This window comes from Neomonachus schauinslandi, chromosome 4, assembly GCF_002201575.2.
Source record: "Neomonachus schauinslandi chromosome 4, ASM220157v2, whole genome shotgun sequence".
NCBI lineage: Eukaryota > Metazoa > Chordata > Mammalia > Carnivora > Phocidae > Neomonachus > Neomonachus schauinslandi.
In genome coordinates, this window is record NC_058406.1 from 171206293 (window position 1) to 171220627 (window position 14335).

The following is a 14335-nucleotide window of genomic DNA, read 5'->3' on the forward strand; positions in this document are numbered from 1 at the left end:
CTGGGGTCTGATAGGCAGTCGGGGGCACTGCGGATAGTCCAAAGGAGACTGGTTTGCCAGCTTTGAGCTGATGACCTAAAGCAGGCAACATTTCTGGGACTGCAAACCCGAGGGTGCCAGGGAGTTCCCACCTCCCTGATCGTCACGAAGGGGCAGAGGTCACGAGTTGATGGACAGATGTGGAAGGCCACGAACACCTACACCTAAAAATGTCAGAGTCAAAGGTTCCAGAGATCTCAGAGTAACAATCAACCCAGCTCCGCCCCACGTCTTTCAGGAAGCGGAGACATTTGAGAGAAGTTGTCTGAATTCTGGAAGCGCTTGTTTTTTATTCCACCCATCTAGGCCCCGCGTTCCTCAGTGTGACTTTGACTCAGGGGGGAGGGGAGAGCAAAAAAACCCATTCGGTATTACAGGGGCTCCGGAAGCTCAACCTTGCCCAACAAGATCTCATTCTTTAATGTTTAATTCTTCTCAGTGGGGAGAATTTAAATGCAATTTCATTTTTTCTCCTGATGGGGGTGGGGGGTAGTGAAAATAAACACGGAGACACCCTGGTGTGTAGGCACAGTGAGGAGGGTAAACGGAGAGTTGACTTCTCTTCAGCATGCTGATACTGGGGCTGTGCACTGAGGGGAGGGCAGGAAGGGGCTCTGCATCACCGACTGGTACCTGGCCTTGTTTCTGTACATGCTTACCCACCTTTCCCCTCCCCAGGTCACCCCAAGGTTCAACCCCTAAGGATACACTGTTCTCCACTGTGAATGTGAGCAAGTTCCTATTTCTGCTTCACTTATTTGCCAAGGGCATGCAGCGTGGCAACTTTATTTGCAAAAGAAGAAAAAAAGCACAAAGCAAATACAACTGCCAAAATATGTACATTGTTGTAGAAAAGCAAAGTTCTATAAAAAGTAAAAAACAAAAACATCCCCTACCCCATCCCAGGAATATTTGACAATGACCTCATTAAGTCCTGAGATTTCCTTTCTTCTATCTGCTGATATTTGCCTAGCAAGATCCCCAGGGGTATGGAGCAAGTTTAGGGATGAACTCACAGTACTTCTGTTCCCTATGACTGGAACTCCGGGCTTTATCTCGTCATCCTTGCAAGAAATCCTAGCTTAGGCTGAGTAAATTTTGATGTTGGACATAAAGAAAAGAAAGCTCCTCGGCCCATCACCTGCCATGAGGGACAGCCCCTAGTAAAACGTTTAACTGATACGTAAAACCTGTTTTACAAGCCTTTATCAGCACTCTGGCTTTGACCAGTCCACAGATAACGCTTATCTGTGAAGATATTCTGGGAAGCCCAGACAAGCCGAGAAGTTAAACAGGAATAAGAAAGTCTTCACAGCTTTTGGGTGACTCATTCTATCTTTTCTGCAGTAGGACTCCTCTGGGACTGTTTTTAATCGGCCTTATGTTGTCCCGAATGAGCTATAACATAGCTATAATACGAAAGGGAAAAAAAAAAAAAAGGCATATGTGCTGTGGAGTTATTCTAGAAAAGAGGCAACTCCGAAGAGTGCCTGGTCATCTAAAAAGGAAGTCGGCAACATGATGAGGATTGCCTCCAGGATCCCTTCCTATTGAAACCACTTTCATGTGACGAAAAACCAAGAAAAACAGACACTGCCTACCGGACAATGTACTTTGGCGGAGGGAGCACTGCATACTTTCCGAGGTAGACTATTGTGTGATAATATTTGCAAGATAAGGCCCTATGCCCTCGTGGGTTTAAGATGGGTGGTGCTTCCCTTGCCTTTTTAAAACACCCCCCCCCCCAAATTGAAACCAAAGCGCAGGGATTTCGCATTATGTTGTCGTCTTCTCTTTCTTTAAGCAAATTTTCACATTGTAAACAGAGTGTTCTATCTTGTATTCGAGTTCTGCCCTTTTCTTCCACATCCCTAGGGAACTACCAAGGCGTCTCAGTGAACATGAGGAGAATTCCATTTTCACCGATGAAACTGAATTCCTGCCCTTACAGTCTTGCCGGCAAATAGTTAGAAAAAAGTTTATTTACAGTATTTCCGTTTTTCCATACCAGTTCTAACGAGAAGTCCGTATTCTTCAACTCCCCGCCGGCAACTGCATCTCTCCCCTTCCAATGTCCTCTCAGTGACTTAGCTCAGAAGTTTTGAGCCAACGTTTCAAATGTACACTATTTACAAATGAACTGTCCAAGCTCTGTATTCACAACCATCTGATCAGCTGGGGAACCCTTCGGAAGTGTTGTCCCATGCTGGGATTCAGAACTTGAACAAGTTGATAAAGTCCTGGGGTGAAAGGGAAACGGAGCAGCTCTCTGGGTTATTGGCTGTGCATGGGTGATCAGTGCCCTGGAAAGGAACATCATAGTTTTAGGTTTGAGTTCTCAGAAGCATCTCGTTGGCTTGTAGCCCCATGAGGCTGTGCCCAAGCTCAGAACAACATTCCTCTGTCAAGAATGCCATAAGTTCTGCAAAAACTAAAGAACTGTGTGTGTGTGTGTGTGTGCATGCACACCCACACGCAAAGAGAACGGGAGAATTTGCAGGTGGGTGGGTGTACAAAAAAAAAATATATATATATATACACACACACACACACATAAAAATAGGGGTGGAGGAAATTAAGGACTCTCAAAGTTTTTCTCCCCAGGGACTGAATCAGTGTCTCCTACACCTTCAGCTGCAGTAGGGAAGTGCAGGAAAGAAGTAGGAAGGGCTTTCGCATGGCAATGCTGGTGCCTTTGGCTCTTAGGGGCTGGGCTAGGGGGTCTGTGGCAGCCGCCTCAGACACATACCTTCCAGGAAAGAATGTGACAGTGTCTGCAAAGCTGAAGGGTGTCTCCATACTGCTCTTTCCGTGGGTAACATCGCACAAGTTTAAAATACATCTTCTTCCAATCCAGCTGTCCTTTGTCGGACAAAATTAATCGCTTGCGGATCTAAATTGCAAACGAATACAGATAATTGCACACGACTGCAGGAGAGTTCATCAAGAAGACGGTTTGTGGTTTTGTGCTTCTGAAAAGTTCTGTTCCCACATCTCCTTCCCACTTGTTCATCTATGCCCTGCACTTGCCAGGGAAAAAATTGCCCAGATAGAAAGAAGGTCCTTCTGAGCTCTACCCAGTGAAATGGTAGTTTTACCAGTCTTTAAAAGAAACAGGGGGCTGGTGACATCTTATTGTTGACCTCTACTAAGTTGTATTTGGATGGTCCTTTAAAGTTTAGGTGATTTCAATAAACACCTTCAATCTTTTCTTTGCTGTAGACTTGAGTGATTATTTCCAGGGAGATGCAGTCCCTGCTTGGCACAGTGGCTCTATTTTATATCTAAATATTAGTGGCTTCATGAACAGAACTTGTTGAACTCACACATCTATATAAAGAGGGTAGAAAAAAAAGTCTGGGGCAGCATGAGGAGGGGAAACAGGCCTAGAGCTGGTGTCCGAAGCCCCCAGTTCAAATTCATACTCAAGGCCAGTTTCCTTCCCTTGAGAGCCATTTCCCTGGTTTGTGGACTGAGTCCCCTCATCTGTTTAAAGTGAGCATCAAGATACCTACCCCACCCTGGGTTGTTAGACTAAAATGAAACATATCTATAAAAGGTCCTTAGCTGTAAAATATAAAGATAAGTTGCTTTTGTAAGTTACTCTGTTATAGAAGAGGAGGACAGGTGTTGCTTTATGAACTTTTTAAAGCAAGTTGTGAAGTGTGCATATAGGTTAAGAATGTAAGTTGTTGTTTTTTCTACTAGAATCACATACATTATTTAGAAACTCCTCGTATTGTTGCTCTCTAGTCAGCCGGGAAGCCCCCTGGAGGGTGGGCACCCATGCCTCAAGCTCAGGAAGAATGCCAAGGAAGTTTGAGGGTGGGGGACAGAGAAGGGAGAGGAGGGACTGCCCGTGAGGGCCCCCCTGACCTGCCGCTCGGAGAAATGGTATTGGCAGAGCTTCTTCCAAAGCAGCCGGTCCTCGCTGAGCACGTGCAGGTCGGGGGCCACCTGGCCGAGGCTGACCAGGTCACGCCCGTCACTCAGCCTCTGCATGATGTTCAGTTGGAGGCACAAAGGCAGGTCAGTGAAGGTGAGGCCTTTGAAGGCAGGCTGTGGGGAGAAGGATGACGTTAAGTTGCAGGTTGTGGGGGGCGGGCCGCAGATCACCAGGTGACACTGAGGATGCAGGTGTCCCCTTGTCCTCCACCCTCAAGCTGGTTGACTGATCCCAGATCCAAAGCTGCAATTCTCCCCACCCTGAGGGCAGAAACAGGACCCGCGGTTGAGGCCCACAGGAATAGCCTGGAACAGCTCGAGCTGAATGGTGCCAGAGGGATTTTCCTAAGTTTCACAAAGCTTTATACTTTTAACGATTCTCCAAACAGCACATGTTGGATTTCTCTGCTCCACTCAGTTCACTCAGTGACCAGATTCGCTACCTTCCTAAAGGGCCCCATGCCCTGGACAGAGCGCCCCGGCCTGCCACCTGTGCGGGCTTTCCCATCACCCCTCCCGGCCAGGGATCCCTCCAGGTGGGTTTTCTTGCCTGTGCCCAAACACGCTGCGCCTGGGCCCCCCGCTCTCCCCTCGCCGCTCTGCCCATCCAAATGATGCTCTTCCTCAGATCCAGCTTATACCTATTTTCTCTGAAAGGGAATTTCTTTTCTGTTTTCTGTGGGTACCCCAGGCGTCTTCCTGGAATTCTATGAACTCTTCTGGGGACTTTTTGAACCAGCCCCTTTTTGTTATGTAATGCAAACTGTTTCCAAAAGGAAGCTTGAATGGAACATTCCTGCTGGAACGTAAGCTCCAGGGAAGCAGCACGTTTTGTCTTTTTTCATTGCTGTGTGCTTTTTCCATAGAAGAGTGCTTAGCATATAGTAGGTACCCAAAAAATATCTGAGGGATGACTGAAACCCTCCTAATTAAGTGGGTAAAAAACAACAACAAAAAGACCCTGTGCTTGTTGTGTATATTTGTGTGTGTGTGCGCCCGCGTGTGTGTCCTTTAGGAATGGCTGGTCCAGAAACTTTTGGCGTTAAGTGCCCCCATCCATTAGAACATCTCTATTCAAACCTAGGGCTCCATGGAATATTTAAAAAAAATTATTTGTGGATAATACATTGACAGTTAACCAGGAGCTGTTTCTGCTATAACCCTCAACTTGTATTTAATTGTTTAATTTTATATTTAAATTTTGATGGGCTCATGTTATGCCACCTACACCTAGATCCTTGAAGGTGGGGTCTAATTTCCTATCCCTTGCAGACGAGCCCAGCACAAACAACCTCTTTTGAGGGCCTACTAAGGCCTGGCACTGGGGCTGGAACGGGTTCATTAGGCTCGCAAGAGACTCAGAAACATAAGCAAATAATTATAGAACAATATGTTAAGCGCTATCCAGGAAGTAAGCACAGAGTGCTCTGGGAACCATCTGTGCAGAGGAGGCCCTCACTAGTATTTACTGATAGGTCCTCAACAGCAATTGATGCTGCCATTTGGGTAAGAAGTGAGCACAAATCACCTGAGACTGGGGTTCTTTGTTCTTCTCATGCTAGACCTGGGTGAGCTCTTGATTTTGGACTACTGCCGTTTTTAGCTTGGTGCTCTGTCACCTCTGGGGGTCACAGGAAAAAATATAGGATGAAGAAGCCCTTCCTTAGCTCAGGGGAAAATAATCCTGTCAATGAGTATCCTCACATTTTTAGGGAACTACTCTGTTCAAGGCACATCAGAGCCCACACGCACGGGATTCCAGGGGGGATACGTGGTTTCACCAATCCCCACCTGTGTCCCCTGCAGAGCAGGACAGGTGTATAGAGGGAAGGTGGGAAGAGGCATGGGGCCTTGGGAAGCCGGACTATGGAGAAGAATGGGAGGTGGCATGGGAGGAACACAGGATGGACAAGCAGCGGATCTGGATCCCAGGTGCCCGTGGAACTCTGGGTCCCAGTTTTCCCATGTCCAAAGTGAATTGGCTTAGAAGACTCTCAGGGTCCCTTCCAGCTCTAACAATCTCAGATTTGAATCAGCTTCAGCTGATTCTTAACTCATCAGAAGTGTCTATGACTTGACAGTTTAAATTGTTCAGGCTGCTGGGCTGAATTTTCAATTGTTTGCAAAATTCAGGACTTTTGCTGGACCGCTGAAGGCTCTACACTTACTTGTCGTTTATCATCTGCTGCTGATCATATGAGCTAATAAAACTGCCATGAAATTTTCTTTTTGTTTCCAGCACTTCAAAGCATCTACTTTTTTGGTTAAAACTCCCAGGCCAATTATTACATGAACTCCTATTAAAGTCCACTTGGCAGAGTTCACGCTCAAATTTTCAAACCTGAACTTTTCCAAAATCCTTGCCCAGACCCCATGCTGAGCCCTTACTCCTGATAAATGGTTAACTGCTTGCATGCCGCCTTCTTTTGGAATATAAACATATAAAAGAACAATAAGTCAATGAAGCATTTGGCTATAATCCTTCTATGGCTACCCTGCCCTCTCTCTGCTTCAAACACAGCCTTACCCCAAACACTGCCTTACCCACAGTGATTCTATTTGACTTCTCCCTCTCCGAACCAGTTCTCTTCGTTTTTCCCCCTTCATTCTTTATTCTATTAATTATTTTTGCCAGTAAAAATTGGCTCCATAAAATTAGATATGAAATTTTGAAGGAAAACAAGATTATATGCCGGGAAGATACTGCGAGAACTTTGGCAAATAGAAAGCAATTACTGTAAATGTCACCTTAACATTTTTGTGGAATAACATACTTCTCTTTAGTCCAAACTGTTAAAAAGTAGGCTTTAGTATATGTGCTGCCGAAATATAGTCCAGACTGAAGTAATTAAGTCCTGTTTTTCTCTCTCTTTCTCGATCTTTCTTTCCTCTGGAGAGTTGGGCATTTGTGTGACAAGCTCTTTAGGGCTCCATGGGTTCCCATCACTGTTCTCAAAATAATGTGGCTCAGAGCGAGGAGGGCTGGGAAGGAGGGCAGCAGGGAGCAGAGTGCAGTGGGGAGAAGAGCAGCCTCTGCAGACAGGCCTGGGTTCAGTCCCCTGCATCTTACCTGCATCGAGGCACCAGCCACACTATTCCTTTTTTTTTTTTTTTAAAGATTTATTTATTTTAGAGAGAGTGAGTGAGCCCAGTGGGGAGGGGCAGAGGGAGAGGAAGAGAGAGAATCTCAAGCAGACTCTGCTGAGCGTGCAGCCTGATGCGGGGCTCGATCCCACGACCCTGAGATCATGACCTGAGCTGAAACTAAGAGTTGGACGCTCAACTGACTGAGCCACGCAGGTGCCCCCAGCCACACGATTCTTAACTACTCAGCCTGACTTTTCTCATTTGTAAAATGAGTAAAAGCATATCTTACAGTGTTGTTGGGCAGAGTGGGCGAGATGATGCATAGAAGTACTTAGCATAGCGCCCAGTGGAAATCAGCTATTATAAAGACCCCTACTCATAGTTATTCACTGGATGAGTTAATGAATACATGTGAAAGACTTAAAAGAGTGTCTGCCGCAGAGCGAGCCCTTCGTAATAGTAAGAGCTGACACATTTAAAGACTTACTATGTGCCAGGCACTGTCCCAAGCACTTTCTATATGTTAGCTTATTAAATCTTACACCGGGGCTAGGAGATAGGCATTACTACCCTTCATTCATCATTCATTCATTCATCTAAAATTTATTGACTGCCTTCTGCTCTGTGCAAGGCGGAGGGAACAGAGCAGGGAGCAAGATGGTAGTCTTTCTTCGTGGCGCTCATAAGCCAGTGGATGGAGATAGGGAAGTGGTATCACGTTGGAGATCATTTCAGATGGCAACACTCCTCTGAGGAAGGTGAGATGAGAGCGTTTCCAGTGGACTGGCTGGCCCGGGGAGGCAGGGCCGAGCTTGGCATGCATGGGGCAGGGAAGAGCTTGGCCTGGCTGGAGCGCCAGGAGCAGAGGGGCGGGTGAGATGAACTTTAGTGTTTGATCTGTCCTGCACGGGACTACATTGGATGTAAAGGGTTTGCAAAAAGCTGGATCACTGAATACATAGTTGGAAGAAAGCTGGATTGAAAAGAAGTTTGGAAACCACTGATGTTAAGAAAGCTCTGCCATGTGAGGAATAAGGAGTCCTGGGTCCTGGCCTAAGCCGCTGGCTTCTCTGGTCTCCACTCCTGTCTCTGAAGGGTTATAGCAGCTACAAGGGCTACTTCCTCCCTGGTGTGTTTGTGGATCAGTTAAGGGGGGGTTCTAGGTAAGCAAGCCCATGGGCGTGCAAAGTACGTGAGCGGCTGTGGCCAGGGAGGCTCCTGGGATGCAGGCAGCAGAGGCAAGATCTGGCCAAGTGTGACCACCTAAATAGTGTTCCAAAGTTGCTGGAGGAAGGAGACCCTTGGGACAAATGGGACGTGCTCATTTAGGTCACTGGCTGGATACTTCTCTCCTGGGCTTGGACCAAAAAAAGAAAGTGTTACGTCCAGGCTACACAGAATACCAGAAATCAGGTGGAAGGTCTAAGTGGGTTTTCTGTGAGAGATAAGCTGGGAATCTGGGTCTCAAATTCACGTCGTCAAACTATGTCTACACTTAAGAGAAGAGAATGGGGTAAATTATTAGAATAAATTCAGTAAATGTTCAGAATACACGCTCTTAAACAACTGAGATAGCTTTTCTGGGCTTGTGCTGTGTGTGTGTGTGTGTGTGTGTGTGTGTGTGTGAGTTGTAGCCAAAGTGATTCTAAGGAAGTCACATAATTCTGAAGCTTCTCATTATTCCCTTTGTTTCTGAGTTAAAAAAACTAAGAGGCACAGAGAGGTTATTAACAGCCAAGTCAAGGATGCTGCATTTTGAAAACTTCATATAGTAAAATAAGTATTTAAAAAAGGTCAAAGAGGCTTCTTCATGTTACCTTCTCAAGAGATGGGGCAGACCCAAACTTTATCAGCTTGGGTCCCGGAACCACTTAGAACAGCGCAGTCAGTGATAAGCGAGGCAAGCGCTACGTGAGCCGTCTAAGTGTGCCTGTCCATTAGCGAGCCTTAGGAGATTACAGCAGTGTCTTTCTCACATTTTTTGTGTGCCTCAGTCCTCCTGCTCACTATTAAAAGGACAAGAGCTGAGGGCCAAGTTAGGTTCAAAAAGTCAAAAGACACTACCAACAGAAGTGTAGCTCTAATACAGGGCCTCTTTGGGTTTTTTTCCACTTTGAGTGAGACTCGCTCTCTTCTTTCCCTGCGTGTATGTTCGCGGTCTCTAACCAAAGGCTTACTTGTCATAATGATTAATCACTGGAACTAGACTTTGCAGAGGTTGGTGCCAACTTTCCAAGCCACTGCCATCAGAGCTCTGTTGTATTCAAGGAAGCATTCCTACAGCTGTAAAGGACACGTTCTTCAGGAGGAAATGGGAAAGACGAGAGAACTCCCCTCACCCCCCCCACCCCCAAATCCAAGCTTCCGGTTTTCCTATCATGTTGCAGTTCACATACTTTGATCCCGTTGTGCCAACTTCTTCTTCCCACCCCCTCTTTATTGGGAATTTCCAGCCCACTCTCAGCGCCCAGGAGAGAGCATCCAGATCGGGACAGTCCAGGCTCTTTGACCACCAGAGAAGATTTAAAAAGTCCTGGGGAGGCCGCCCGGCCTCTCGGTGGAGGCACCAAACAAAGTCTTTACTGCTAGGAGGAGGCCGGGGCGTTCCTGCTTACCCTGGTAATTTGGATATTGTTCAGCTGCTGTTGCCAGTGTAGAATCGTCTCCATTCGGTACACCCACATGTTGATGTTCCCGACCAGCACTGACTTGCCGACTCTTTGCACCAGTGTGCATAAGGACGTGTAGAGAGTCTGCAGCAGTTCCCTGATTAGCCTGATGTTCTGCTGGTCTTCGAGGACTTGAAGTGAGGGAGAGAAAAAGCATGAGCAGTTATGATACAGGGACATGGTATATTTTGTACTCGGGCCTTTCTTCTTCTTCTTCATTCTGCTCCTGTCATGTGGGTAACTGCCTCTGGGGATATGGTTTTCTTTCTTGCTCTTATTTATTTGACACCTGACCAAGCTTCTACACTTGAGGTGACTGGGGAGAGTTTCCATTATCTAGGTCCCTCTTTGTTCTCTTCTCTCTAGTTTCTGGCAAAGACTCTTTCTCTCTTCATTGTTTCACCAGCACCAATTGGCTCACTCGACCTGAAGGCAGTTTCTTTGACCCAGCAGTGATGTCCTGTGTAGGTGGTCAGTAGTTAGGAACATGAGTTGTGATCCTGTCTGCCTGAGTCTTTGTGGGATTATGGATAAACTACTCTTCCTTAGGGGCCTCAGTTTCCCTGCGTGCACAAGGACTCAGATGAGCCAAAGACCTAAAGTTCCTTTTAGATCAAATAGTCTGTGAATCTATTCTGCCTTGTACATAGCTCAATTTTCTAGGAATTTGGAATCCAGAGGCTTGGTAGCCAAGCTTGGGACATGTGACCACACTGAGAAGTGTGAGAGGTGTGTAGCAGGGCAAATGGATGCTCTTGATAAAAGGATGGGAGGGTGACGGTCTCTCCCCTCCGTCCTGAACATGAGTGGCACACTCCTTTCTGAACTGGCATTTGGCACCCCTGAAATGCATCTGGAGTTATTCATGTCCATCCATGTCTCATGACGTGTCTGCTCTATTGGAAAATCCATCTGTCCATCCCCATCTCTATAAAAAGGGGAGAGAGGTGGGGCGGGGTGGGGGGTAAAGCTCACCTTTCAGTACCACTTTTTCCAAAATGTTCATGAAGTTCTTTTGGGCGATGCCACTCAGGGACGTGAGCTGTGACTTTGCTATCAGTTCCAACAGCTGTGGGTAAAAATAGAAGTTGCCAGGCTTAGAACACAGAGACATTTTTCTCCTCTAATCTTCGCTTTTGAGTCACATGACGTGGAGATACGGACCAACGGGGAGAGACAGAAGGCAGGCGGGCTCACAGTGGAAGACAAATGGGGGTAATTCAAAACCCAGGAATCAGGCTGAATATTTAATTGCTTTTTTTCTTTTGAATATAAAGAGTTTGGCTTCAGCCAGGGTGAATTCATTCTGCTTGTCCTACTTCAGCAAGTGAAGCCGAGGGACTCTGAAGGGAACAAAGTCGCCTACGACCTGCAAATGTTTGAGTTCTACACAGTCACTCCCAGCAGGAATCTTTCTACCCCTACTTGAACTTCTTCCCCACTGGCACCAACTGTTCTCAAGGCACATTATAGCTCATGGTCAGCAAGATGAGTACTTTCCAAGGAAGGGGCAAGTCTTACCCAGAAATCTCCTGCTCATGCAGTGTTCAGTAAAAATGTCTGTTAATTAGAATCTCCCATTGCACTTAATCTTTCCATAGAAAGAGGCCAATCACAGGGAGAGAGGAATACAGGGTTGTATAGTATATATACATATTTCTACTTAGAGACTAGGATCCTCTGTGACTACGGGCAAGTTACCAAATTTCTTGGTGCCCCCGTTTCTTCATCTGTACTAATAAAACTCAGAGTCCCCAAGACTGTTGAGAGCTTTGAATGAGGGAATGCCCGTCCATAAGGCACAGTGCCTGGCACTGATCACATGGAAAATCAAGGCTGGCTGGTTTGTTGGTTGGTTGGTTGGTTTGTTGAAGGCATGTGTCCTAATCCCACTACCCCATTTATTGCCAAACAAGAAGAAAGAAAGGTAATAATTTAAGTTGGTGCATCCTTAGTCTGCTTTTTCTTTGGTAGCAAAATTCTTTACAGATGTGGCAATATTAAAAAAAAATCTATTAAAAATTCTACTGTTGAAAAATGAAACTTAAGACTGGAAGGGCATCTTAGAGATCAGGTAGATCAACCCACTCAGTAGATGAACAAAGTGAGGCTCAAGAGACTAAGTCTCACCAACTTCAAGCAGTGGGAGGACTCAGCAGAGACCTCCCCAATACACTCCATGCTTTCACAAAGTCACTAAACAAAAGAGGTTGATGTAAAGTGAAAATAATTTTACCAGAGCCCAGCAGGCCCCCAACTAAAACTAGCTATGCTAAGACTTAGAACCAAGACCCCTCCTTTACATTAGAGCTTGAATTTCTGCCCCTAGGAAACTTTTCAAGGGAGTTTCACCTGCTGGCCAGGCCCCGGCCCAACTTCACTTCAGGTCAGTAAACACCGAGTGTGACACTGTGCTCGGGCACTGGAATCAAGGCTGCGAGAACTAGCAAAGTGACATTCCAAACATTGGGCTGCAGAGGAGAACTGAAACTCTTGGATCAAAGCCCTAAGCAATTCCAAGGCATTTGTTTAAAACTTCTGTCCTCCTGGAGCCCCTTAGGAGCCTGTCAAACCACATACAGACTTTTAATTTCCTGAACATAATTTTACCCTAAGTAAAATTTTACTCTAAGTAAAAACAAAACAAAACAAAACAAAACCCACCAAAAAAACAAAAACAAATAAAACACTCCGAAACCTCTCCCTGCCTGGCTTATGTATCTCTCACACACGCAGGGAGAAGGAGGTGAAGAAAGGCTGAGGCTGGTTTGTTAAGATTAGTACTGGTGATCCAGCGTTGGAAGTCAGGAGCTGACCTAGTGCCCACAGAAAGAGGCAAGAAGTCTGTTCATCTGTAGACACTACATCCATGGGTGGGCGGTGACCACACTGGATGACCTCTGCTTGTCTGGTTCAGCTCTGTCACCAACCAGCATGTGACAGTCAAGAGAGGAGTGACAAATGGCGGGGACTGGCCAGACCTCGTTTATCTCCCTGACCAACAACAACCAGATTCAGAAGGCCAACCCGATGGTCTATTAATACCCTGCGCCTCACATGACCAGCATGAAGCAAGATGAAAGAAAACAAAAGCCTTGAGTCCCTCTCGGAAGGGCAGTTGGCTGTGCACTGTGACTCATCATGGGGTGGGGGGAGGGCGGGCAGCGTTCTGCCTGAAATCCATCCAAAACCCAGATTCCATGTGACTACCATCTCTTGAAGGCGTCAGTGTTAATCTTGTCTAAAAAGGCACCAATCACAAGGAGAGGAAAACTCTCCAGGCTATGACTATGCATTTGAGGGAAAACAAAAAGCCCTTTGGTCTGACTGAGATGGTGTTTGACTAAGCAGGAGGAGGAATGCAGCAGCCAAAGTTTCTCAGTTGACAGCAGAAGGACATGTCAAGCACCCTATGTTCAGCCCTATCTCAAGAGAAAGTCCCTCCTTCCACTGCCAGGAAGTTGTGGGGTCAGGAGAAAAAACCCTAGGGAATAGGAGACCCAGCTTCTTTAGCCGGGTGACCTTTACCACTCTCTTCCATTGGCAAGTATTTTCTGAGTGCCCACACTGCCCTAGCATTGTGGTAGGTGACGTGGATATGACAATAAAGACACACGATGCCTAGACTCATGGAGTTTATGGTCTAGTCTGTGGTGTAAGTCTGCTAACCTCTCAAAACCCCAGGTTCTTCATTTCTAAAATGGAAATACAAAGACTACCTACTTCACAGGGTTGTTAGGAGAATTAAAGAGATAAATATGTGAAAAGCCACTCTAGTTTACAGCTGATATCAAGATTTAGCAAACTTTCTGTGAAGGGCCAGATAGTAAATATTTTGGGCTTTGTGGGCCATATGCTCTTTGTCACAACTACTCAACTACTTAACTCAGCAGTTGTACAAAAGCAGCCTTAGACAATATGTAAATGAGTAGATGTGGCTGTGTTCCAATAGAACTTTATTTACAAAAACAGGTGGGGGGCCAGACTTGGTCCTTGGGCCCTAGTTTACCAACTTCTGATCTATATCTCTGATATATATAAATGTAATATTATATCATAGATATATCATAAAATTCATGTGTATGTGTGTGTGTGTAGAGTTTAAGAGGGTTTCAGAACCAAACTTCCTGCTTTAGTTTCCCCATCTGTTAAATGTGAATAATAGTATCCACTTCAGAGTTGCAATGAAGATTGACTGTGTTCATAAAGCATTCACAACAGTGTCTGGTACAAAGAATATACTGAAATTATTATCATTAGTTTTTATCATAATACAGAGACTGTTACTAGGTAATATTACTGCTAGGGAGGGGATAGTGAATTACTAAAGTAGAGCTGGCTTAAAGATCTTTAGAATCCCTGTATTTCAATTTTATTCATTGTCAATCAAATACTTAAATGGTTCCAAATTTTAATATTCTTTTCTGTCATTTTTATTATGTTTGTGATCCATTTAATAGCTCCCTGTCTGTTGATGAGAGTTAATGTTGATACATTTTATGTCTTACATAGCTGCATCTACTGCGAGGTCTTATTTGGCTAACAATACGGGGGGTTACTACATACCAGTGACTGCACTAAGCACTTCACATGTA

General features: G+C 45.6%; 1 protein-coding gene across 2 annotated transcripts in view; it reads right to left on the reverse strand.

The window, feature by feature from the left end:
- Positions 1-1815: 1815 nt before the first annotated feature.
- Positions 1816-14335, reverse strand: part of FBXO32 (F-box protein 32) — a 29702-nt gene continuing 17182 nt past the window's right edge. The window contains exons 5-9 of one of the 2 annotated variants that reach the window (XM_021688777.1): positions 10716-10809; positions 9687-9871; positions 3916-4098; positions 2789-2932; positions 1816-2342 (exon numbers count right to left, since the gene is read on the reverse strand). In XM_021688777.1, coding sequence (XP_021544452.1) covers positions 2253-2342; positions 2789-2932; positions 3916-4098; positions 9687-9871; positions 10716-10809 — 696 coding nt within the window. In that variant the 3' untranslated portion in view covers positions 1816-2252. The remainder of the gene's footprint in view (positions 2343-2788; positions 2933-3915; positions 4099-9686; positions 9872-10715; positions 10810-14335) is intronic. The other variant, XM_044914304.1, reaches the window with a different exon arrangement.